This window comes from Acomys russatus, chromosome 7, assembly GCF_903995435.1.
Source record: "Acomys russatus chromosome 7, mAcoRus1.1, whole genome shotgun sequence".
Taxonomy (NCBI): domain Eukaryota; kingdom Metazoa; phylum Chordata; class Mammalia; order Rodentia; family Muridae; genus Acomys; species Acomys russatus.
The window spans coordinates 28848708-28875828 of NC_067143.1; the positions used below are offsets into that span (position 1 = coordinate 28848708).

General features: G+C 46.1%; 1 protein-coding gene across 1 annotated transcript in view; it reads left to right on the top strand.

The window, feature by feature from the left end:
• The first annotated feature begins 325 nt into the window (after positions 1–325).
• Fam174b (family with sequence similarity 174 member B) overlaps positions 326–27121 on the top strand; it is a 43119-nt gene continuing 16323 nt past the window's right edge. Inside the window, exon 1 of the mRNA XM_051149303.1 lies at positions 326–676. Within this exon, the coding sequence (XP_051005260.1) occupies positions 360–676 (317 nt within the window). The 5' untranslated portion in view covers positions 326–359. The remainder of the gene's footprint in view (positions 677–27121) is intronic.

The following is a 27121-nucleotide window of genomic DNA, read 5'->3' on the forward strand; positions in this document are numbered from 1 at the left end:
CCAGAGGGGGCTGGTGGATTGATTGAATGAGATAAGTCACTCAGCACACTGCCTGCCAGAATTAGCCAAGCAGTTAGGATTCTTCTGTGGGGGTCTCAGGTCCTGATCTGCCTGGGGCCACCCAGGGGCGGAGCGCAGCGGGGACCCATGCGAGGTCTGCCCCGCCCACGCGGGGCCGAAGCCCGTCGAATGACTCGGTGCAACGTGTTGGTGGCTGCCGCGGCGGCGCGGGTTCTTCCGGGCTCTGCAGCTTCCTGCCGAGCACCGCGCAGCCGCCTCGACCGCAGGAACCCCCGGCGCAGGCCTCTGGGGTGCAAGCCTCCGGGGCTCAGGCCTCCGCACCGTGCGCGTAGCGCACCATGAGCGCCCTGCCTTCGCCTCCGCCACTGCTGCTGCTGCTTGCCCTCCTGGCCGCGCCCTCTGTCCTCGCTCGCAGAGCTGAGTCCGCCTCGGCTTCACAGCCCGAAGCAGACCACCAGCTTCCGCTCGATCCTGGGAATGGCACCCGGCTGGGTTCTGGCGTGGCGGGCGGGAGAGGCTCTAACAGCAGCAGCAACGCAGTGGTGACACGCATCTCCAGCCTGCTTCGCGACCTGCCCACCCTGAAGGCGACAGTGATCGTGGCGTGCGCCTTCAGCGCATTGCTCATCGCCTGCCTTCTGCTGCGGGTCTTCAGGTGGGTCGTGTCCCACGGCTTCTTGCTCAGTTGGCTCCGCGGGTGGCGTCGCCATGCTGCTGTCCCCCTCCCCCGGCGCACGGACCCCACCTGTGCGCACAGGTGCTTGGTCCCGCCTGACGTGTACCCTTCTGCCTTCTCTGCCTGGGTGGGATCCGAAGGGTGGGCGCGTGCATTTGGTTCTTCCAGGGGCACATTTCAGGAACCCTTTCCCCCTTTAAGGCTGTTTGGTGTGTTCCAAGTCCTAGGTTCTACTGTTTTACTCTACTCACAGTTAACACCAATGTTAGCACTGGCCACCTTCTCCGGAATTTATTTTTATGTCCACTCCACAGATGGAAACATTCAAAGAGAAGTGGCTTACTCAGGTACTCAGCCATGGAGAGACAATTTGGGCTAGAGTTCTCCTAACAGGAACATTGCTCAAGCTCTCTTACCTGCAGCTCTCCTGTGCCCCACCTGCTCTTCCTCCTGTTCACTTACAGAAAGCCGGGGGTGGGGTGGTGGGGTTGTGGGGTGGGCGGGGGGGGGAGGCGCGAAGAAGGAGAGGCAGACAGACACTGAGAGAGGAACCTGGGGACACTTGGTTTTTGGTTATAGGCTTCAGATTTTGTGACATTCCATTGCTGAGACTAGGCTGTCCCAGTGTACATTTACAGGGACCTGAGAGGGATCTCAGGGAGGTTTAATAGGTTGTTAAGGCCAAAGAGGAAGTGTCCAGGAAATTTAGACCATCCCTAAAATACCGAGGTGGACAGGTTCACAGGGAGGCCAGCTGGACATTTCTGTAGAATGCTGGGGGAAAGTACTGGTTTGTAGAAAAAAGCTAAATATGTCTGTCACGTTATTCACACTAGCCAGCCAGGGTGTGTGTGTATGTGTGTGTGTGTGTGTGTGTGTGTGTGTGTGTGTGTGTGTGTGTGTGTGTTTGATGTTTGAGGGCTATTGAAGACAGGGCCAGGGACTTGTTCCTCTGGAGAGCTTTTACAGGGCAAGAGCAGATGGGGAAAGTGAGGGTTGGGAGCTATGTGTAGAGGGGTGGTCTCAGTTTTGTATGATGTTAAGTCTAGGTATTACCTTTGGGGCCGTAAGATGAAATGCCAGTTCTCTGAGAACATAGGAGAGGGATTGTGGTCTTGCGTCCACCGCCCCCCCCCCTTCCTGCTTTGGCTCACCCCAGCCTTCCCACTTCCCTCACTCCTGCGGATGAACTTCAGTGGCTCTGTGTAGCCACAGCTCCAGTCCCTCTTGCCTTCCTCAGCCAGCCCCTCTGAGGCTTGTTTTTTTTTTTTTTTTTTCCTTTTCTCTTGCTCTTTTCTTTACATCCATGGCCCTGGCTTGTTCTTTTCTTTCTCAAGTTGGATTTGTTCTCTACATCTTCCAAGACTGGCATGACCGTGAGTGCTTTTTTTTTTTTTTTTTTTTTTTTAGACAACCGAACGGGGTCATTGCTTTCTTCTCTGGCGTTTTCAGCTCTAAGCTGTGTATCCTTCAGTACACATTATCTCCCACCAAGTGGGGTCACCAAGTTCCTGTTGTCAGCAAAGAGCCCCAGAGGGTGAGATGCCCAGTGTGTCTTAGTGTTTCTATGCGGAATGGGACTCCGGCATCCAGCAGAGGCAGTGTTGTCCTTTACTGAGTACCTCATTGTTCACTTGGAGTCAGCAGACGCCACAGAGCAGCTCCGAGCCTGGAGGTTTGAAGCATTTAGCTCAAAATAGTCCTAGCCCACACAGCTGTGCACTTTTAAAAGCAGGCATTTGAACTATTTTGCCAGTCTGTTCCTTATTACCCAAGAGTTGGGGAGAAGACAAGGCATCATGTGGCCAGATGTGAGGGGACAGGGTTGTGTGTTTAAGTAGGACATGTGGCACTCAGGGCCTGGAAGGGAGAGTCTCTGGCTTGGGTGTGGGAGGAAGGAGACTAACTTCATAAGATAAACTGCTTCCGGCCATGATCTGTGTCTTCTTCCTGGGAAGTGGTGCTTGTTAGTTGAGTCTCTAAGGTGGACAGCTGCCAACCTTGATTCTGATTTAGATAGGATTTGGAGCATTCTCTGGCCGGGAAGGGCTTTGCTGGTACCCATTCCGCTAGTGTTCCTTTGGAGATGTTGTTCCTCAGAGTGTGGAGCAGAGTGTAGAACATCTGGCAGGTCTGTGTAGCTAACGGCGAAGGCTGCCCTTTGACTCTGTCCCCTGGTTCTGTGGCTGCTGCCCTAGTCATGTTCCTCTGTGGACTTAACTAGGCTTCCAGAGCATCTTGGCTGCCAGCCAGTGGTCTTTTGTACCTGCTTGCTTTCCATCTTCTTAGCTTGTAGACCCTGAGCCCTGGTCATCTAATCACCCAGGGCTCCCGAGATCATTTGGCTCCTGCTTATACTTTCCCTGGTGAAGTGCTCCCACCCACTACCACATTTGAAGGGTCGCACCTTCCTCATCTGTCCTGGGTCACAGTGATGGTCTTTAGACTGGGGCTCCTGGCTGACCTCGTCCCTCTGCTCGCCGTTCTCCCTCCTCTGCTGGAGTGCCGGTCTCAATCTTCCATCAAATTCCACATCAAATTCTTGGACCTGGGGGCAAGGCCGGCTCTTCATGGTTGGCATTCTGCCTTGTTCTTGTCCCGTCGTCCAGTGCTCCTCTGCCCTTAGCTGTGGCAGACTCCAGGGGCTCTCCAGCAGCACTGTGTGGTCCTTTATGCGTTTATTTATTTTTGCTTTGGCTTTTCCAATCCCACACGGCCTCTGTTCCTCCTGTGCTGTGCAGTCTGGTAGCCATTAGCCACCCGTGGCTATGGAGCACTGGAAGCACAACTTGCTGAGCTGGGAGGTGCTGTAACCATGAGATACACGTGGGATTTATTAAGGGATATTTGACTCTCTTTTTTTTCTTTTGCTAAGTCTTTGAAGTGACATTATTTTTTCAAATTATGCAATTTTGATGTATTGGGTTAAATATATTAAAATTAGGGCTGCGGATGCCACTCGACAATCTCAATCTGAGACTAGTAATGATTCAATTTCATCTTGTCATGTCTGTGACTGATTCCCAATTCAAAACACAGAAAAGGAATAAATAACTATGATCTCTCTCTCTCCAAGCCCTCTACACACACACACACACACACACACACACACACACACACACACACTCACACACTCTTACACGTATTTACTCACCCACACATTCACTAACACATACACACCCACACTCACTCACACACTCACATACACACTCACACAGTCACTCATACACATTCATACACACTCACACACAAGTACAAACAAGCATACATACATGCACAAGTGCCTGGCAGGCATCACCATGTCTTCAGGTCTCTGTTTCTCTTGTTGAGCCTAGCAGGCTGTTCTCAAGATCAAACAATCTTCCTGTCTCAGCCTCCCAAGGGCTGAGAATACAGGCATGAGCCACCGTGTCTGGCTCTAGGGCTTCAAATCTTTATGAAAGTTCTGGTGTCATGAGACACATACCACAGGCTCAAGAAGTTAGAGGAAAAGATACCGTGTTGGTTTTCCTGCTGCTGTGACAAAAAAAATCTCTGATAAAAACAGGACTGAGCATGATGGGTTGATCTGAGCTCATGGTTTCAGAGGTTTCTGGGCCCCAGTGCTGTGGTCCTGTGGTGAGGCAGGATGCCATGGCCAGGAGGTTGGGATGGAACAAAGCTGCTCGCTTACTGGTCACAGGGAAGGAGAGAGAGAGAGGGCACCCAAAGTTGACCCAGCAAGTCGTTGCTGACCTTCTTGTGTCGATACATGGAAAAACTGCTTGTTCAGCACCCTGCACCACCAACACACAGCACACTCAAGCCTTGGTTTTCCTGTCCCTCTGCATTACTAGGCTAGGGGCTGTGAAGGGTGGGGCTTCTGTGTCTCTCTAGCACCTAGTGTCATTCCAGGAATAGGCTGGCATTTAATAAAGATATTTTTAGCAAAAGAATGTTGAACTCCTGAGTGGTTTACATTGTTGATGACTCTCCAAGTGTCGCCTGTGACTAGATGTGTGGTCATTGTGGGATGCCTTGGGAGGGAATTTGGGTGGTACCTGTTCGTTGTCTTAGCAATGCAGACAAACTGGGGAGAGAGTGTGGTATTGTTCCTTTTCAGTTTACACTCCAGCTGATTGTTTTTGCTGAAGGAGTCACCTTCCAGACAACAGAAGAAACACGGATCCAACGAAAGAGTTTAAAAAAGGGAAGATCCATGTAGTGAAAACCAGGAACTTTTAATTAGGCAGCCACGTTGCTAAGGCTCCCATACTTTTCCCTTTGACATTCTGAAGTTAATGACTAGACAAGGGAGGAAGAGGAACTGTGTGCGTGTTGGGATATTCAGAGCAGTTCTATTTTATAGAGAAAAATTTAAATACCTTATGTAGAGCCGAGTATGTTGGTGCACTCCTGTAATCTCAGTACTGAGGAGGCTGAGAGAGGAGGATCACGAGTTGGGAGCTAGCTGGTCCACAGCATCATCATATTAAGACAAAACACGAACCCCCAAGCACATCCGGAAATTGACACTGTGTACATAAATGATGACCATCTGTGGTGGGTTAATACTGTCAACTGGACAGACCTAGAATCATCTAGAGGATGGACCTCTAGGCCTGTCTATGGCCAGGTCCATAGATTAGGTTTCTCAAGGGGAGTGGATATGTCTTAAATGTGGTCAGCACCATGACAGGGACTGGGGTCTCAGTGAAAAGGGGAGGGTGAGCTGAGTGGTAGTGCTCATATCTCTCTTGTTTCCACATGGCCTCATACCCCTCCTGCCGTGACAGCCTCGCCAGGTTGGGTTGTACCTTCAGCATGTGAGCTGTAAGAAACCCTTCCTCCGTCAAGTTGCTATTTCAGGTCTTTGGTAACAGCAAGAAGACAAGTACAGGATGTGTAACCCTCAAACGCTGTTCAAAGTAATGACATGGGTGTTGTGAATTAAGTAAGACTCAGACTGTGGGAAAAAATAATGGCAGTGACATTGGCCTTGTATTGTGGAATGCCGCAGATTATAAAATGGCATGACAGTGTGTGTTCATTTCACTCAGTTATAAATATATGCTTATATTAATGTGCAAAGAAACATACTGGTATGTGCACATACTTGTAAATGTAGGCGATTCTTCCTTTAAGTATTTATAATCATGGCATGATTCTGTGTCATCTGGACTCCTTTACAGCTCTGAGTCATGTAGTCATGCATGCACACTGTATCTTAGGATATGTCTGAAGATCAGTGGGAAAACATCTAGGGGATCCCTAGCTATGGGATTCCTATATCCCTCATACTTGGTGTTTGTAGTTGGGTACCAGAGTATGCTCTGTGCAGCCCTGCCTGTGAGGGCCTCTACTTGTACCTGACACTTAGGACTACATGGATTTTTGATGCTCTTTCCCATGTGTTGGGTATACTGTAGCATCTCCTTGCTTTGTTCTCCATTTCTTTTTTAATTAATTGGTTAAAAAAATCTCAGGGAAGGGGGCTGGAGAGATGGCTCAGTGGTTAAGAGCGCCTTCAAGAGGTCCTGAGTTCAATTCCCAGCAACCACATGGTGGCTCACAACCATCTATAATGAGATTTTCTGCCCTCTTCTGTAAAGCACTCATATGCAATAAATAAAATAAATAAATCTTAAAAAAATCTCAGAGGAAAGGGTCCCAAAGGCAAGCAACAGAGTCAGAGACATCCCTGCTTCTGCTGTCAGGAGCCCCACATGAAGACCAATTCACACAACCATTACACAGGTAGAGAGGGCCTGGGTCAGCTCATTGCATGCTGTCTCGTTGGTGGTTCAGTCTCTGTGAGTCCCTGTGGGCCCACATGAGTTGATTATGTGGGCTTTCTTGTGGTGTCCTTGACCCCTCTGGCTCCTACAATCCTTCTTTCCTCTCTTCTGCAGGATTCCCTAAGTTCTGCCTAATGTTTGGCTGTGGGTCTCTGCATCTGTTTTCAGCAGTTGCTGGGTGAAGTCTCTCTGATGACATACTAGGCTCCTGTGTGCAAGCATAGCAGCATATCATTAATAGTATCAGGAGTAGGCTTTCTCTCATGGCATAGGTCTCATGCTGGACCAGTTATGGTTGGCCATTCTCTCAATTTCTGCTCCATCTTTATCCCTGCACATCTTGTAGGCAGGACAAATTGTATAGGTAGAATGTTTTGTGGCTGGGTTGGTGTCCCAGTCCCTCTATTGGAAGTCTTGTCTGGTTGTAGGAGATGGCTGGTTGAGGCTCCATATTCCCAATTGCAAGGAGTCTTAGCTAGGCTCACACCCTCATAGATTCCTGGGATTTTCTATTGCCCTATGCTTCTAGCTTGTCCCAGAGATTTCCCCCTCCCCACCCCCAATGCAGTTGTCTCTCCCAGTACTCTCTTTCTCTATCCTCACCTGACCTTGTCCCTCTTGTTCCTATCTCCCCTCCCCTTTCTAGTCCTATCCCCCTTCCATCCATGATGTCTGTTCTATTTCACCTTCTTAGAGAGATTCCAGCGTTCCCCCCTTGAGCCCTCCTTGTTACTTAGCCTCATTGGGCCTGTAGATTATCCTTTAGTCTACTGGGCCTGAATGGCTCTCTCTTGCTCTTTCCATGCTGCTTTTGGGTGTGTGTGTGCCAATGTGCACATGCACATGGAGGCCCAAGGATGATTTTGGGTGTCCTCCTCTACGGCTCTCCACTCTATTCCCTTGAGACAGGATCTCTCACTGTACTTGGAGCTCACCATGTGTTCAATTAGGGATGGTGGTCAGCAAACCCCATTGACCCTCCTGTCTCCACCCACCAAGTATTAGCTACTAGACACCCCCAGACATGCACAGCTTTTTAGTGGGTTCTGGGAATCTGAACTCTGGCTCTCATGCTTCTGCAACAAATGCTTTTGCCTACCCACTGAGCCCCAGGACCCATATTTAACCTGACTTCCCCATCTGTTTTAGTTGCTTTTCTATACCTGTGATAAAATGCTGCAGCCACGACAACTTATAAAAGTTTAATTGGGCTTTGATTTTAGAGGGTTAGAGTCCAAGATGCTTCTATGTTAATTTATATCTTGAATTTTACTTTGTATTACATTTTCATTATTTATTTATTTATTTGGCTAGAGAACAAATTGTTGGAGTCGTTCTCTCCTTCCATCATATGTCACCCAGGAATTGAACTCAAGTCCTCGGGATGGGTGGCAGGAGTCGTTATTCACAGAGGTGCCTTACCTGCCCTATGTATTAGTACTTTGCCATTAAGGAAGACTTTTTAGATAGGGGGTTTGAAGCACCCCTGCCACAAATTGTGCCCCATATTTGACCACGTTCCCTTGTTGGGGAGGCCCGGTGGCACTCAGAGGAAGGATATCAGGCTACCAAGAAGAGACTTGATACCCTATGAGCATATACAGGAGGTGGAGGTCCCCCTTAGTCACAGTCATAGGGAAGAAGAATAGGGTAAAAGTGGGAGGGAGGGAGGAATGGGAGGATACAAGGGATGAAATAACAATTGAGATGTAATATATTATCAATAAAAAATCAGAAAAAGAAAAAAAAAAAAGGATCAAGGACTTTAATCCCAGCACTTGGGAGGCAGAAACAGGCAGATCACTGTGAGTTCAGGGCTAGCAGTCTACAAATCGAGTCTAGGCTACACAGAAAAACCCTGTCTCAAAAAACCAAAAACCAAACCAAACCAAAACAAAATACCACAGGATCAATGTGTGGGAGTACAAAATGGACTTTCCTACTTATTTTGACCTTGGGAGATTCTGATGGTCTTGTGTAGACTCAGGGACAACACTCAGGACAGACTGCTCCATCAGCACTCGTTACCTGAGGGGCTCCCTTACCTCATGTCTCTCTTTGAGCTTCGGGAGCTGGACTCTCCTCTCTTGTGATGGCTGCAAGTCTGAGAAACTTTACACCTTGAAACCACAGCTTCCCCGCTCTGGCTTGGCTGGTGTCCCACTTCTTACCATGCAGGCACCCTTTCCATCCCATCTCTGGTGGCTGCATGCTCAACCACTGTTTATTTCAAAATCTCTGTGAAATCCTCTTATCTGAAAGGATTTGTTTCCCTGCTTCCCCAGGGATTGGAAAGGCAAAGGCTAGGTTAGGTGGTTTAGTGTTCCTGATATGGCGGTAAAGGAGTAGCCACCATGTCCTGAAGACGGTGACACCTCATGTACCCAGTCCACTCACTAGGTCTTTGAAAAGGGGATAACATTTCCGACTTACCCCACATTTCCCGATGTTCTATTATTATTATTATTTTTTTTTATTATTATTATTATTATTATTATTATTATTATTATTATTATTACTACTGCTGCTACTACTACTACTATTATTAATGATAAGGAGAAAAGTTAAATATAAAATATAAGCAGTAACTCCAGAGCTGGGCTGCAGCATGTCTGGGGCATCCCTCCAGCCAGCCTAGTTGAATTGATGAACTCTAGCCTCTCAGAGAACCTGTTTCCAAAATGAAGATTGAGAGTAACTGAGGAAGACACCCTTGTCAACACACACACACACACACGCACACACGCACACACACACACATGCACACGCGCGCTTGGACACGCATATGCAACACATACAATCATCATCACCATCATGCAATCACAAACATCAAGGTACTGCTGGGACCAAACGACTCTCAATCTTTCTTTCTGGTCTGCTGGTTTGCAATGCGAGCAGTGTTCTGAACTGTGCCAGGTAGTCATTCCCGATTATTAGTTACAGTACGTGCTTCTAAGGGCTGGCAGGATATTTAGAATAACTTAGTGTCAAACATGTCTCGGTTTCTCCTTCAAGTGGCCTGTGGAATTGAAAAATATGATTCTGAAGACGGAGGTAGTTTCTACTCGACCCTTTGGTCTTGCTCCTGCTTGTGAGCAGGGCAGCCATCTGGTCAAACTAATCTGGCAGGGGCATGCATCTTCGAGCATGTTTCCAACTAAATTGGTAATTGTCTCAGCTGAGTCCCTTTGACTACTCACCTTCCAGCCAGGGAGGTATCTTGTGGCTACCCTTATGAATAGGCCTTTTAGGCATGGGCACCTGCCATGGCTTCTTTCTGTCAAATTGAAAAGGGAAGAACAAATCCCCCTTTAATTTAACCCTGAGCCGCTGGCTTACATGGTGCTACCATAGACTCCCAGGCACACATACTTTGGCTCACTGTAGGTTCTCGTGCTACCAGACATGTGTAAGGCTAAGCGGAGGTAGGGATGGCTGGGGGGTGTGGTGGGGGTGGGTTTGTCCCACCAGAAAGGAAACTCTCCTGGATTTGAGCAGAAGCTTCTTGAATTGTGTGTTTCGTTTCTGGTGCATGCCTGAGTCTAAATGTTTGCAAGGGGACGTTCCGGCAGCAGGCATTTAAAGCCACACAATCTTAAGGTTTCACCTGTCTTCTGACCTGAGGGCGATCTGCTGGGAATCCAGACTTCGTGTTTATTTTCTGGGGTGCAGGGAGGAGGAAGCCCATTCTGGCTGGGCGTGGCTTTGACATACAGAACTCTGGTAGGGTTCTCTCAGATCTGTGAGGCCTTGGGCCCTGTAATCTCTCAGGCATGAGTTTTTGTCACATTCTGGGCTCTGCTGACCTTCCTCTCCCTACCTTCTGCTCTGTTCACTGGAATCCAAGGCCTGTAGCTGGGAGGAATGTAACCCCAGGTGCTTGTATGCTCAGCTGGGCCCTTTCTGGGCCTCCAGGATGTGGCAGGCTGCTCTTCAGCCTCGTTAAGTGGTTCTCTGTAACACTCAGCCCCGCAGCTAGGAGAAAGCGCATTCTTCCCAGTGTTTCAGGAGTGCCTCCGTGAACACAGGGTGCTGTGCTGAGTGGGGAGCACCTCCAAGCGCCAGGATAACACCCTCCCATGCAGTTCAACAGGGGAGCCACAAATCCTAAGTGGCTTTGGCTGGAGATAGAGTGGCCTGGGGAAGGCATTGTAAGAGAGGAGTAGGATTATGACTTAGCAGTGGGGAAGAGAAGGGCTTCTTCCAGGGTTTGATAGACAAAACAAATGTGATAGTTAGTTCTAATTGTCAGCACTATGCTGAATCACCCGGGAAGAGAGTCTCAAGGAGTCATTGTCTAGGTGAGACTGGCCCGTTGGCGTGTCTGTAAGGGACTGCCCTGATCGCGTTAGCTGATGTGGGAACATCCAGCCTGCTGTGGGTCCTGCACTGTGTATGGATCGAAAAGGTGAGCTGAGCAGGAGGAGGCATGTGTGCACTCCCTCTTTGCTCTTGACTACGGGTGTGAGCAGCTGCTTCCGATTCCTGCCTTCACTTTCCCAAGTCAGTGATGGATTGTAACCTGGAGTTGTGAACTAAAGTAAGCCTTTCTCCTTTGAATTTTGTACACAGTTCTGTGATGACTAGTTTATGTTACCTGCTCCGGCAAGGGGCACTTCCCAGTCTACAGATGAGCAAATTAAGTTACTGACTGTGCATCTTCCTGAAAGGCCTATTGTTGAATGGGGAAGATGAAGGGTCCAACTCGTGCTTCTTCTGTTGAGATATATTTGGAAGACACCCTCTTCTTCCCAGAGGATTTGATGTGCTGGAGGAAGCTGAGGGAAAAATTGAGTATAGAGTTAAAAATTAAAGGGCTGCTTTCAAAAGGCTGATCCAAATGAGGTCTTCCTAGGTGCCGAATGAGTGATTGAATGATTGGTTGCAGTAGGGGTGCGTGGTGGGTAGGGAGGACCCGGAAAAGGTGCTGGAAGAACCAGTTGGCAGGGCTGGAGGTCTGACTGATGATGATGATGATGAAGGAGAAGGAGGAGGAGAAAGAGAAGAGGAAATGAAAGTCTCTGAAGGGAGTGGGCGATAAGGAAGGTAGGAGGGAGGTTAGGTAGGGAGAAGGCTTGATGAGGATAGAGATGAAACATAGGGGAGAACAGTCAGTAAGCCCTGCCCCTTCCTGTGCCATGGACCACAGATGCCGTACTACCAGCTATCTCTGTATCTCAGGTGTCCCCATCTGTTGAAAGTTAAGAGGACGCGCCCCACCCCTGCATCTTCACATGAAGACTCCTAACTCTTAAGTGTTCTCAACTCTCTTAGTACTTAAGATCAATTTACAGGCAAAAGTAAATAGAAAAATTTCCAATTCCTGGGCCTGTGGTTGACCAGCTCTGACTTGGGATGAAACACAAGCAACATTTGTGACTGGAGATGCTTGTAAGCATCTGGATACCTGGCCTGGAGCTCAGGGCTTTTCTCCTGCAGAGGAGACTTGGGTTCTTGAAATACGGGGTAGTGAAGACTGACATTGCCACACCTCCCCTTACCCTGGCCAAGGATGTGTGGACACTGACAGGGCCAATTACTATGTGTCCTAAAGCATGCTGACTCCAGGCTTTCAGGCTCCCTTGGGCCACCAAATGATCCCTCCTAGTCACTTGTCACTGTTCTCAAAACAGTGAAGTCTAGAGGTTACTTCCTTTTCTTTCTGCTTGTCTCCCCTGCCTCCAGCCTCCTCTACAAACAAAATAGACCCAGCCCTTTGCAAACACACCTGGCGGCTGCACGAACAGGACTGGGACATTGGCTGTGGTTATGTTTCATATGGGTCCCTGTGACAGGTCAAACCCAGGGTGTGCTTTATTTGTCTCGGAGGACAAGTGAGATCACCCTTCAGAGTATGAGGGTGACAGGTGAAGGGGACAGCCGGATCTAGAGCTCCTTGATCTGTGGTTGAGCTCTTAGGCATTGTGTGGTTCATGTTATCTAACCCTGTGGCCTCGGCCCTGGGTGCCAGTGTTGGGTTCTATCTATAGTTGGTACCATTTGGCCAACCCCTAGGGAGTGGAGACAGGAAGCAGATTGGTTTGTTGATCATGGCAGCATTGCCAGGGAAGAGGGAGAAGGAGCGGATCCTGGTTGAAGTGTATATCATTACATCTTTCCGGGCTCAGAGGCTTTTAGTAGAATTATTAAATATCACTCATGCTTGCCACTCATGACCATGTAAACCCTGCCGAGAAACTGAGACAAATTTTGCCAACAGGCCTGGGGGTTGGAAATTTAGACTACGGACAGGCATGCTATTCTGCCTGGTTTTGATCTGGTACTGGTTTTGAAGACTGGGAGAGTTGAGAACACTTGATGTAAAGATTTGGGCCTCTTATCTCTTGCCAGGTCAGGACACCTGGTGGTACAGTGCCCATGGGCCTCAGCTCAGGAAGGAACAGGAGCTAGCTGCTGCTGCCCCCTTTAGACTAAGAATGGCAATGCTCCTTTTATTTTTATTGTTTACATTTATGTATTTATTGCATGGGGGGCACAGATATGTATTTTTATATATTTTTGGTGTGTTTGTTTGCGCATGTATGGGAGCATACGCTGCAGTGTGTGTATAGGAAATTTATGGGAGTTGATATTTACTGTCTACCATGTGAGTCCTAGAGATCAAACTCAGGTGATCAGGCATTTCAGCAAGCACCTGTATGCACTGAGCTGTTCCAACACCTCCAGGCACCACTCTTTGTGTCTTCAATGTGAAGGCAGTGCTTGTTTACTATCTGCATTCATGTTTGTTATATTTATGTCATACCAAGGGTTCCTTGTATCTACAGGGCACTGTAGCATTTGAGTCATTGCCCTATTGCCTTGAGTCACTGGGCTGGGTCAATGCTGGTACACTGGGGTAGCAACATGGGGCGGGGCAGCACCATGACTGTGTGAGGAGTGGGTGTCTGTGAAGAATCTCAACACAGCATCAGGAGGTCCGGGCAGACCAACTGAGGCAGAGCCCACTGGCTGGAGAGCTAATGTTCCTGCTGTCCTAAAGGGACACACCCTTGTTACAGGTGATTCTGTTTAATTGAAGTTGCCCATTCGTAGTGGAGCAAGATGAGATTCAAATCATACTGGCTCATTGAGACTGCCATACAGGGCACTTGAAGATGGAGCTCAGTGGGCTGTGCTCAGGGCAGGTTGCTGGGGGAAGGAGGCATTGGTAACAGGCTGTGGTTGCTTTTCTGTAGTGATCCCGGCTAAGGTGGGATTCAGGCACCTCTTCTTCTGTATGGTGTATGGCAGAGGCCAGGACTGGAAAGGATGGTATGTGGTCACGATCTACCATTCTTTGAGTTTAATTGCTTTTCTAGAGGAGGCCCAGTTATTTATTGCTCATGTTCTGAGGAGAAGGTGCAGAAGGGAGTTCAGACATGATGATGATGATGATGATGGTGATGATGATGATGATGGTGGTGATGGTGGTGGTGATGATGATGATGATGATGATGATGATGATGGTGATGATGATGGTGATGGTGATGATGATGATGGTGATGGTGATGATGGTGATGATGGTGATGGTGATGATGATGATGATGGTGATGATGATGATGATGATGATGATGATGATACATGTCTTCAGAACCCTGGAACCAACCTTCAGGCTCACCTGCAGGGTGCGTTCTCATCTGTGCTCAGCAGCTGCTTGCCGGGTCTTCCCAATTCCCACATTCTGTTTTTGTTTCCTCTGCTGAGGTATCCTTGAGTCAGAGGTGATGCCGTACTTAGCCTTAAGCTGCAGTAGGGCTTTAAGGGCTTGACACGAGAGACAGTTGAGTTGCTGCGTGTGAGTCCTAAAGCTACTAGGTCAGGGGAACACTCAGCCACTTGGAGCGGGCATGGCAGCTCCAGGGTGGGCTCTGGGAGGGGCAACCTGGTCCATTTCAAATTTAATGATCTACTTGGAATTTTTGAAATTTATTTACTTTAAAACACAGAACTTAGTCTGGGGCATGTACGTATCTCAGTTGGTAGAATGCTTGCTTGGCATGCACGAATGCCCAGGTTCATAAAATTGGTCAGGGTGGCCTGTGCCTATTATATCAGCACTCAAGACACGGAAACAGGAGACAGAAGTTCTGGGTCATCCTCGGCTATATAGCAAGTTGGAGGTCTGTCTGAGCCCCTGTTTCAAAACAACAACGACGACGACGACGACGACAACAACAACAACAACAACATCCAAAACAATTTATCTCTGTGCACAAGGAGTAGGAGTAGATAGTAAACAAAGGTCACATGTGTCCCTCAGCTGTTTCCTTCACTAGATGCTGTCAATTTCTTGTGACTATTTTCAGAGAAATTGTAAGTATAGAGATGAGTTAATGTAATAATCACATGCACATAACTTTACTGAGATTTACTTCACATGCTACACAGTTTACCTCTTTTTTTTTTTTTTTTTTTTGTTGTTTTTTGAGACAGGGTCTCTCTGTGTTAGCTTTGGACTCGCTTTATACACCAGGCTGGCCTTGAACTCACAGCGATCCACCTGCCTCTGCCTCCTGAGTGCTCAGTTCACCTCTTTAAAGCATCCAACATTATGTTTTTTTAAAAAAGGTTATTCATAGACTATAAATCCATCACAAAGATCAATTTTAGAACATGTTCGTCACTCCAGGCTGAAACCCTGCATCCGTTATGGCTCCCTCTCCATATGCCTTTCCCCAGCGCTAGGCGAGCACTAATTTACTTCTGCATCGATTTTGGACTATCATATGACTAGGATCACACAGCATGTGGTCTGTTTTACTTAACATTGTTTTCTCAGGATTTATCTGTATTGAAGCACGAACCATTGCTTCAGTTCTGCCCCCTCTCCCCAAACAGTAGCATCCTATTTAGTTAATGTATAATTTTATTTTTTCCAAGATTAATCTTCATTTAAAAATCATGGGTATGTGGGGGTGCCTATGTGTGGATATTTACACGTGAGTGCAGAGGTCAGAGGTGTTGGGTTTCCCCCTACAGCTGGAGTTACAGGTGATTTTAAGCTGCCCAATGTGTGTGCTGGAGACCAAACCTGGGTCCTCTGCAAGAACCTTAGATGCACTTAACTGCTGAGCCGTCTCTCCAGCTCTGTATTTCACCTGTCATTGATCCATACGTAGCGGTCTGAATGAGAGTGGCTCCCATAGGCCTGTCTATTCGAGTGCTTCGTCTCCAGTTGCTGGAACTGTTTGGGAAGGATTGGGAGGCGTGGCCTTGTTAGAGGAGGTGTGTCATGGCATGGGCCTTGAGGGTTCAGAAGTCCACACCATTCCCAGGTAGCTCTCTCTCCGCCTCATGCTTGTACACCAGGATGTAAGCTCGTAGTTACTGCCTGCTTCCTGCTGTGCTTCTTGCCACGATGGTCACGGACTCACCTCCTGACACTGTAAGCCCCCAATAATCCTTCTCTTCTATTAGTTGCCTTGGTTATGGGTGTCTTACCGTAGCAACAGAAAAGTAACTAAGACTATATTCTCAGTGGATACACAGACACACAGACACACAGACACACACACACACACACACACACACACACACACACACACGTATATATCACACATCTACTCAACCACGCTGTGCTGGTGGGTTGTGTCAAGTTGACATAAACTAGAGTTACCTGGTTAGAGGGGACCTCAGCTGAGGAACTGCCTCCTATAGCCTGGCCTGTGGGACATTTTCTTTTTTTTTTTTTTTTAATTAATTTTATTAATTTATTCATATTACATCTCGATTGTTAGCCCTTCCCCTGTTTCCTCCCACGGGACATTTTCTTGATTAATGATTGGTGTAGGAGGATCCAGCCCCTTCTGGGTAGTGCTAGGCCTGGGAAGATGGCCCTGGGTTGTATCAATAAAGCTAGCTGAGTTAGCCACAGAGAGAAAGCCAGCCAGCAGCACTCCCCGATGGCGCCCTTCTCCACCCCTGCTTGAGGGCCTGCCCTGACTGTCCTCAGCAATGGACTGCAATCAGGATGCAAAAGCCAAAGACATCTTTTCATCCCTACGTTGCTTTTGGTCAGCGTTTTAGCACAACATTAGAAAAACTAGTAGAACACACACACAATAAACCCTTTGCTTATTTTTAAATGGTATCACCATTTCGTTATTGAGATGCAAGACTATTTCTATATTGTAAACACAGTCTCATCCCACTCTGCTTTACTTTCTGAATGGGGTTCTTTGAAGCACAATATTTTTTGTTTAATGAAGTTCAATTTATCCTTTTTTTTTTTTTCTGCCTTAGCTTCTGATGTTCTGCTTAAAGATCAGTGCCTAATCCAAGGCCACAAAGGCTTATCCTACGCTTGCTTCTGTGAACTCTGTAGCTTTAGCTCTTCTCCAGAAATATTTTATGAGGTAGTTGTTGTGTATGACGGCTTAATGTTTTACATTTTCTGTGGGGGACCTGACTTCCAAATTTGTTTTTGCATGTGGGGTATCTTCTCTCCCTTTTACACACATACTGTGTGTCTCATATTGAATATTAATATGTCTGTAATTAATGTCTGTATATACATATTAGTCTTGCATGTATGAGAGGTGTTCCTTGTCCATGTAGGGACAGCAGTTCTGTGTCGATGGTGTAGAGGCTTCATGCATTGTGTGGTTTGTGTCTTACAAATGGGCACTTGTGTGTCATACTGTGTAAGTTGAAGCATATGATTAAGACAAAACCCCCAAAAGGAAATTCTTTTTTAAAAAAATTAATTTATTCAGATTACATCTCAATTGCTATCCCCTCACTTGTATCCTTCCATTCCTCCCTCTCTCCCTCTTTCACCCTATTCCCCTCCCATAGGTCTGTGACAAAAGGGGACCTCCTCCCCCCACCATATGGTCACAGCCTATCAAGTCTCATTCTTTCTCTGAGTGCCACCAGGCCACCCAACCAAGGGGAAGTGGTCAAATATGGGGCATCAGAGTTCATGTCAGAGTCAGTCCCCGCTTTCCACACAACTGTGGAGAATGTCCTGTCCATTGGCTAGATCTGAGTAGGGTTTCAGTGTTTACTGATTGGGGTAGATGCGGGGACCCCCTATTGGCACTCTAGGTGAGAGAAGTATGGAAGAATGGGGAAATAGAAGGATCCAGAGGGCCCTAGAAACCTACAAGAAGAACATCATGATGAGTGGATTTGGACCCAGGGGGGTCTGCTCAAACTACTGCACCAACAAAAAAAGGAAATTCTTGATGAGGTTTGTACCATTGTAACTGACAGACAGTGCTGGACTGCTTCCTGTGCGTGTGTGACAGTGTGTGCATCCAGCAGGATAATGAGAGAACTCGTGTCCCCCGTCCATTGTGCATCGTTAGTCATTTTGATGTTTGTTAAACTTACAAGTGGATGATAGGATCTCTTTAAAGGCCGAATTTGCATTTACCTTACTGTGGGGCTGCAGAATGCAAAGCCATTCATTTGCTTTTTCTCTGTTTGTGACCTGCCTGTTTTTATACCCTTTGACAAATTTTTTCAATTATATGATTGGTCTTTTTTTTTTTTATTGATTTGTAGATACTCCTTACATCTATTAACGAGGCTAGTTTACACCTGTACTGCAAATTGGGTAATTTTCCCAAGCTTATCATTATTGTGACTTAAAAATTATTATTATTATTTTTCCTCATGCTCCCCACTGGCTTAAATTATTTTTCTATGTTTGAATACACCATTCTTTTCTTTTTATGGCTTTTGGATCTCTTCCATGTTTTCAACTAATAGTGTTATTTCCTACCTTTAAGTCTATCTATCGCATTTATTGCGGTAGAAAGTGGGTGGTTACAGACAAAACACTGGATAGGGAGCCTTTCCCCAAGTCATTTAAAGGCCACTTTTATTCTGTGTTGGATTTTGGGATGCTGTGGGGTCTGTCTTTGGGTGCTCTAGTCCACTACGGTGCCTGGTGCCTCTTTGTTGATGAGGAAGCATAGCTCAGTATTGTGATTGTGGCTTTACTGTCTGGAGAAACCAGCTCCCTTCATTTCTCCTTCTTTGCAGAAGACTCCTGGCTCTGGGCCCACTTCTCTGTTTCATTTTGTGTTCTTTGGAGGCGATGTCTCCCTGGGTAGCCCAGGCTAGCCTTTACAACTGTAATTAGGCAACTGTTATGGATCATAATATAAATATCTTCTCTGCAGGATGTCTGATATATGACTCCCGAAAGGGTAGTGGCCCACAGGTTGAGAACCACTGGTGTAGAGGGTAAGGCGTGCGTGCTTAAAATCACAGGGGGACTGTGTCCCACAGCAGAGCTATTGGCAGGAGTCAGAACACGGATTGGGTGTCCTTAATGACCTCAGGAAAAAAAAAATGAGGAAAACGTAAGGTCCTGTGGAGTAGGTTGGCAGGGAGATCGACCACTGGAACCCTCGAATCACCTGGAAAGAAGCAGACATGAATGAAGACGTTTGCATTTAGGGTGAGCGGCGTACTTACTCGCAGGCACCAGGGCAAGGGCCAGGATTCGCACCTCCATCTCTGGACTCCTTGGTCTGTCTCTGACTGATGTACTCCAAACTGAGCCCACTCACTGGGCCTCTGTGTTGCTTTGCTCTGTGTCTCATCAGGGAGGGCAAGTCTGGACAGCTTTCTTTCCCAGTTGCTCTCCCAGCTTCCCTGTTTATCTCAGTGGGGCCTGAATCCTCACTGGAAATGTGCTTCTGGTCAGCTGTTAGGGAGCCCTCTGAGTAAATAAACCCTTAACCTGGGCATGACATTCCAAGTGGAAAGAAATAAAAATCAAATATTTATTTTGTGATACCCCCTCTTGCCTTTTCATTTTTTTTCTTTATTCTTGCAAATTTCATATATGTATACAATTATGTGATCATATATGCTCCCTATTTCTTCTCTCCAACTCTCCTCATATTTCTAGCATGTCTCCCTACCATCTTTATGTCTTTTTTTTTTTTTTATTAATTTATTCTTGTTACATCTCAATGTTTATCCCATCCCTTGTATCCTCCCATTCCTCCCCCCCCCATTCTCCCATTATTCCCCTCCCCTATGACTGTTCCTGAGGGGGATTACCTCCCCCTATATATTCTCATAGGGTATCAAGTCTCTTCTTGGCTACTTGCTGTCCATCCTCTGAGTGCCACCAGGTCTCCCCCTCCAGGGGGCATGGTCAAATGTGAGGCACCAGAGTACGTGAGAAAGTCGTGTCACACTCTCCACTCAACTGTGGAGAATATTCTGACCATTGGCTAGATCTGGGAAGGGGTTTAAAGTTTACCTCCTGTATTGTCCTTGGCTGGAGCCTTAGTTTGAGCGGGACCCCTGGGCACAAATCTGCCTATCATATTGTTCTACTTGTAGATTTCTAGGACCCTCTGGATCCTTTTATTTTGCTGTTCTCCCATGCGTCTCTCATTTAGAGTCCCAATAGGATGCCTTCCCCTCTGTCCCAGTTTCCTGGTAAGTGAAGGCTTTCGTGGGACATGCCCCTTGGGCTAGTATGCAGATATAAGTGAGTATATACCATTTGATTCTTTCTGCTTCTGGGTTAACTCACTCATTATGATCATTTCTAGCTCAATCCATTTATCCACAAATTTCGGGAATTCCTTGTTTTTAATAGCTGAGTAGTATTCCATAGTGTATATGTACCACAGTTTCTTTATCCACTCTTCTACTGAGGGACACTTAGGCTGTTTCCATGTTCTGGCTATTATGAATAAGGCTGCTATGAACATGGTTGAGCAAATTTTCTTGTTGTGTGCTGGAGCATCTTCTGGGTCTATTCCAAGGAGTGGAATAGCTGGGTCTTGAGGAAGCCCTATTCCCATTTTTCTGAGATAGCACCAGATAGATTTCCAAAGTGGCTGTACTAGTTTGCATTCCCACCAGCAATGAAGGAGTGTTCCTCTCTCCCCACATCCTCGCCAGCATGTGGTGTCGCTTGAATTTTTGATCTTAGCCATTCTGATGGTGTAAGATGGAATCTCAGAGTTGTTTTGATTTGCATTTCCCTGATGACTAAGGAGGTTGAGCATTTCTTTAAGTGTTTCTCAGCCATTTGATACTCCTCTGTTGAGAATTCTCTGTTTAGTTCCAAGCCCCATTTCTCAATTGGGTTATTTGGTTTGGTGGTGTTTAATTTCTTGAGTTCTTTATATATTTTGGATATTAGACCTTTGTCAGATGTAGGGTTGGTGAAGATTTTTTCCCAGTCTGTAGGCTGTCGCTTTGTTCTCTTGACAGTGTCTCCTGCCTTACAGAAGCTTCTCAGCCTCATGAGGTCCCATTTATTAATGGTTGACATTAAGGCCTGGGCCGTTGGTGTTCTGTTCAGGAAGTTGTCTCCTGTGCCAATATGTTCCAGGCTCTTTCCCACTTTTTCTTCTAAGTGGCTTAGTGTCTCTGTTTTATGTTGAGGTCTTTAATCCACTTGGATTTGAGTTTTGTGCAAGGTGACAAATATGGGTCCAGTTTCATTTTTTTACACATAGCCCTCCAGTTAGACCAGCACCATTTGTTGAAGATGCTATCCTTTTTCCATTGAATGGATTTGGCTTCTTTGTCAAAAATCAAGTGACCATATGTGTGTGGATTCATATCTGGGTCTTCGATTCGATTCCACTGATCAACCAGCCTGTTGCTGTGCCAGTACCATGCTGTTTTAAGTACTATTGCTTTATAGTACAGTTTGAGATCAGGTATGGAGATTCCTCCGGAGCATCTTTTATTGTACAAGATTGTTTTAGCTATTCTGGGTTTTTTGTTTTTCCATATGAAGTTCAGAATTGAACTTTCAATGTCTTTAAAAAATTGTGTAGTTATTTTGATAGGGATTGCATTGAATCTGTAGATTGCTTTTGGTAGGATGGCCATTTTTACTATGTTAATTCTCCCGATCCATGAGCAAGGAAGATCACGCCATCTTCTCAGGTCATCTTCAATCTCTTTCTTCAGAGTTTTGAAATTTTTTTCATACAAGTCCTTCACTTGCTTAGTTAGGGTAACTCCTAGATATTTTATATTGCTTGTGGCTAATGTGAAGGTGTGGTTTTCCTAATTTCTTCCTCTGCAAGCTTGTCATTTGTGTATAGGAAGGCTACAGACTTTTTTGAGTTAATTTTGTATCCAGCCAATTTGCTGAAGGTGTTTATCAGCTTTAGGAGTTCTCTGGTGGAGTTTTGAGGGTCACTTATGTACACTATCATATCATCTGCAAAGAGGGATAATTTGACTTCCTCCTTTCCCATTTGGATACCCTTGATCTCCTTTTGTTGTCTTATTGCTCTGGCTAGAACTTCGAGTACTATATTGAAGAGATATGGAGAGAGTGGGCAGCCTTGCCTTGTTCCCGATTTGAGAGGAATTTCCTTGAGTATCTCACCATTTACTTTGATTTTGGCTATTGGCTTGCTGTATATAGCCTTTATTATGTTGAGGAAAGTGCCTTGTATCCCCGATCTCTCTAAAACTTTAAACATGAATGGGTGTTGAATTTTATCAAATGCTTTCTCTGCATCCAAGGAGATGATCATGTGGTTTTTTATTTTCAGTTTGTTTATATGGTGGATTACATTGATGGATTTCCGTATATTAAACCATCCCTGCATGCCTGGAATGAAGCCTACTTGGTCATGATGAATGATATCTTTGATGTGCTCCTGTATTCGTTTTGCAAGTATTTTATTTAGTATTTTTGCATCTATGTTCATAAGAGAAATTGGTCTGAAATTCTCTTTCTTTGTTGAGTCTTTGTGAGGTTTAGGTATCAATGAGACTATGGCCTCATAGAATGAATTTGGTAATTTTCCATCCATTTCTATCTTTTGGAGTAGCTTGAAGAGTATTGGTATTAGCTCGCCCTTAAAGGTCTGGTAGAATTCTGCACTGAAACCATCTGGCCCTGGGCTTTTTTTGGTTGGGAGACCATCGATGATTGCTTCTATTTCTGTAGGGGAAATGGGACTATTTAACTTGTTTATCTGTTCTTCATTCAACTTTGGCAAGTGAACTTGATCAAGAAAATCATCCATTTCCCTTAGATTTCAAATTTTGTGGCGTATATGCCTTCAAAGTAGGATCTTATGATTCTTTGAATTTCTTCAGTGTCTGTTGTTATGTCTCCCTTTTCATTTCTGATTTTGTTGATTTCAATACTGTCTCTCTGCCTTTTAGTTAGTTTGGCTAATGGTCTGTCTATCTTGTTGATTTTCTCAAAGAACCAGCTTTTGGTTTTGTTGATTCTTTGGACTGTTTTCTTAGTTTCTAATTTGTTAATTTCAGCCCTGAGTTTGATTATTTCCAGGCGTCTACTCCTCTTGGGTGTTTCTGCTTCTTTTTTTTCTAGGGCTTCCAGTTGTGTTGTTAAGATGCTTATGTGCGATGTTTCCAATTTCTTTTTAAAGGCACTTAGTGCTATGAATTTTCCTCTTAGCACTGCTTTCAATGTATCCCACAAATTTGGGTATGTTGTTTCTTCATTTTCATTGAATTTCAGAAACTCCTTGATTTCTTTCTTTATTTCTTCCCTGACCCAGGTGTCATTTAGCAGAGAGTTGTTTAGTTTCCACAAACGTGTAGGCTTTTTGTTATTTCTGTTGTTGTTGAATTGCAGCCTAAGAGCATGGTGATCTGATAGGATACAAGGTATTATTTCAATCCTCTTGTATCTGTTGAGGCTTGCTTTGTGACCTACGATGTGATCAATTTTGGAGAAGGTTCCATGGGGTGCAGAGAAGAAGGTGTATTCTTTCTTGTTTGGGTGAAAGGTTCTATAGATATCTGTTAGATCCATTTGACCCATGGCATTGGTTAATGATGTTATTTCTCGGCTTAGTTTCTGTTTCAATGACTTATCCTTCAGTGAGAGTGGGGTGTTGAAGTCTCCCACTATTATTGTGTGGGGATCGATGTGTGGTTTAAGCTTTTTTTGGAGATCTTTTACATATGTGGGTGCCCTTGCATTGGGAGCATAGATGTTCAGAATTGTGATGTCATCTTGGTTGACTTTACCTTTGATGAGTATGAAGTGTCCTTCCTCATCCCTTTTGATTAATTTTGGTTGAAAGTCTATTTTGTTCGATACTAAAATGGCTACACCTGCTTGCTTCTTGTGACCATTTGCTTGGAATATTTTTTTCCAACCTTTTACCCTGAGGTAATGCCTTTCATTATGGGTGAGATGTGTTTCTTGGATGCAGAAGAATGTTGGGTCTTGTTTATGTACCCATTCAGTTAGTCTGTGTCTTTTTATTGGAGAATTGATGCCATTGATGTTGAGAGATATTAATGACCAGTGACTGTTAAGAGTCTTAATTTTGATGTTGTTTCCAGTCGAGCGTTTGTGTAGTTGTGTTTTTGCCATGGGATAGTTATCTATTTCCTGGGTAGTTTTGGTTGTAGCTTGACCCTTTGGGATGGAGTTTTCCTTCTAGTACCTTCTGTAAAGCTGGGTTTGTGGATAGGTACTGTTTGAATTTGTTTTTGTCATGGAATATTTTGTTTTCTCCATCAATGGTTATTGATAATTTTGCTGGGTAAAGTAGTCTGGCCTGGCATCTGTGTTCTCTTAGGGTTTGCAGGATCTCTGTCCAGGCCCTTCTGGCTTTTATGGTCTCTGCTGAGAAGTCAGGTGTAATTCTGATAGGTTTACCATTAAATGTTATTTGGCCCTTTTCCCTTGCAGCTTTTAATATTTTTTCTTTGTTCTGCATGTTTTGTGTTTTGATTATTATGTGGCGGGCAGTTTTTCTTTTCTGGTCAATTCTATTTGGTGTTCTGTAGGCCTCTTGTATGTTTATAGGCATCTCTTTCTTTAGATTGGGGAAATTTTCTTCTATGATTTTGTTGAGAATAGTTTCTGGGCCCTGGAGTCTGATGTCTTCTCTTTCTTCAATGCCTATTATCCTCAGATTTCTTCTTTTCATGGTGTCCTTAATTTCTTGGATGTTTTGTGTCAGGAGTTTTCCAGATTTGGCATTTTCTTTAATGGTTGATTCAATATCTGTGATTGTATCTTCTAGCCCTGAGATTCGTTCTTCCATCTCTTGGATTCTGTTAGAAAAGCTCACCTCTGTGTTGCTCGCCTTCTTCTCTGAGGTCTCACGTTCTCGTTTTTCTTCTGTCTGTGTGTTTATCATTGAATCCATTTTCATTTTCAGATCTTGAACTGATTTTTTGATTTCTTTCATCTGATTTTTTGTATATTCCTGAGTTTCTTCCATTGCCTCTTTATAGGTCTTCAGAGCTTGAACAGTTTTAGTTATTTCTTTCATCTGGTTGTTTGCATTTTCCTGCAATTTTTCCAGTTCCACTCTATGTGCTTCTTTTATGTCTCTCACCTGTTTGTCTGCGTCTTCCTGCATTTGATTACGAATTTTATTTGTTTCCTCCATTATCATCCTCATTACTAAGGATTTGAGGTCATTTTCTTGTATTTCCGTTGTATTTGACTTCTCTGGGTGGTTTTCTTTGGGATAGCTGGAAACTGGAGACGCCATGTTGTTTTGGGGTTTTTTGCGTATGCTTTTTCGTTGTCCTTTAGACATCTTGCCGTCTTTGTTTTTGTTGGGTAGCTTCCAGAGTTGAATGGAGGGTGTCTGATGATAGATTCACTTGTTTTCTTACGATTTCCCTAGGCTGCGAGCTCAAAGCTTCACTGGTGTGGATGTTAGGAGGTTAGCCCTGTTGTTCTGGTCTCTCACAGCCAGTGATCCTCAGTCCCCCTCTGCTGTGGATCCTGCAATTGTTCTGGGTCTCTGAATGAGCGTTGGGTCAGGCCAAGGTATCCACAGCCTTCTGTGTTCCCTGCCAAGTCCAGCCAGGAGCACTGGGACCGAACCACGGGCAGAACTCAGCTAGATTCTCAGGGCCTGAACCGTCTGCCAAGCTCAGCTAGGGATTTTGGGCCCAAAATGCACACAGGGTCCAGCCAGAATTTTTGGGCTGGGACTACGCACCAAGCTCCACTAGGGCCTTTTGGCCCAAAGTGCGTGCTGTGGTCAGTTATTGACTCAGGGCCCGAACTGACCACCAATCTCAGCCAGGAATTCTGGATTCAAACTGCTCACTGTGTCCAACCAGAGTCTTAGAGCTGGTGGAACCGAGAGCTCTGTCCAGCCTGTGCCACAGCAGGAGAACTGCGGCTGCTCTGAGTTAGCGCCAGTGGTGGAACAAGTGCTCCGCCCAGACTGTGTCACCGCAGGGGAGCTGCCGCTGAGCTGAGGTGGTGCCTAGGATGGAACCGAGCACGTCACCAAGCCTGCGCCACAGCAGGAGAACTGCGGCTGCTCTGAGTTAGCGCCAGTGGTGGAACAAGTGCTCCGCCCGGACTGTGTCACCGCAGGGGAGCTGCCGCTGAGCTGAGGTGCTGCCTAGTGTGGAGCAGCGAGCTCAACTAAGCCTGCGCCACAGCAGGGGAGCTATGGCCACGCTGAGTTGGTGCCTCAGGCAGAATTGTTTGCTGGGCCGGGCCAATACCCGGGACTCTGGGGCCGAACTGTCCGCCGAGTCCAGTCTGGGTCCAAAGGCTCCACGCGACCCAAATCCTGCCCCGAGTCCCCTCTCCCGCAGAAATTCCCACCAGCCACCACACCAATCGCCTCCACCGGAAGGCTATGAGCTGCAAACCTCAGCCGCCGCTGCTGGTGCCGCTGGTGCTGCTGCCTCTGCCGCTGCCGCTCCGATCAGAGAAAAACCACGCTCCTCCCGTGTGCAGGGGCACGCAGGTCCTCCGCACCCTGGTCCCTCCGAACCGTGGAGCACTCCTGCTGCCGTGATGTTTGGACCTCGGTGTTCCTGGCTCAGAAATCTGTGCAATTCCCTGAATTGTTCACTGGAGCTTCCAAACGCGGTCCACACTGCTCGCCGCCATCTTGGATCCTCTTCATCTTTATGTCTTAAAACATGTTTTCTTTTTTCTTTTTTTTTTCTAGACAGGGTCTATCTGTGTAGCCTTGACTATCCTGGACTCGCTTTGTATACCAGGCTGACTTTGAACTCACATTGATCTGCTTGCCTCTGCCTCCTGAGTGCTGAGATTAAAGATGTGTACCACCACGCCCTGCTAAAAATATATTTTAAAAATAACCTACTAAGCCCAGCTAGTGCTGCCCCATGTGTGCATATGTGTGGAGCCATCCACTGGTGGATGGGAATCCTGTCAATGCCCACATTCTCAAAAAGAATCATTTCCTGCCAGCAACTACCTACTGCTGGGAGTGCCTCAGCAAGGGGTGGGGTCTGGAAGTCACCTGTCACATCTGTACTGGACTTTTGGCTCTCGGTCTTGTGTTAGTTTTTGTGCAGGCAGTTGCAGCTGCTGTAAGTCCATGAATGAGATGGTCACCTATGTCCAGAAGACAGGGTTTTATAGCACTCCCCCGCATCCTCTAGCCACTTATATTCTCGTTGCTTCCTCTTCCATGGTGTTAAGTAGGGTTTATAGAGATGCCCCATTTAGGCCTGAGTACTCAGTCTCTTATTCTTAGTACTTTGACCAGTTATGTATCTCTCTGTTGACTGCTGCCCACTGCAAAAAGAACATTTCTCTGACCAAGACTGAGAGCAGCCCAGGTCTATGGATATAAGTGACAACAGATGCCAAAGGGCCTGTAGCAAAAGGGGAGCTTTTGCCTACTGTTGGCGAGAATGAAGTCCAGTTTAACTGTTCTGGAAGTCGGCCTGGAAGTTT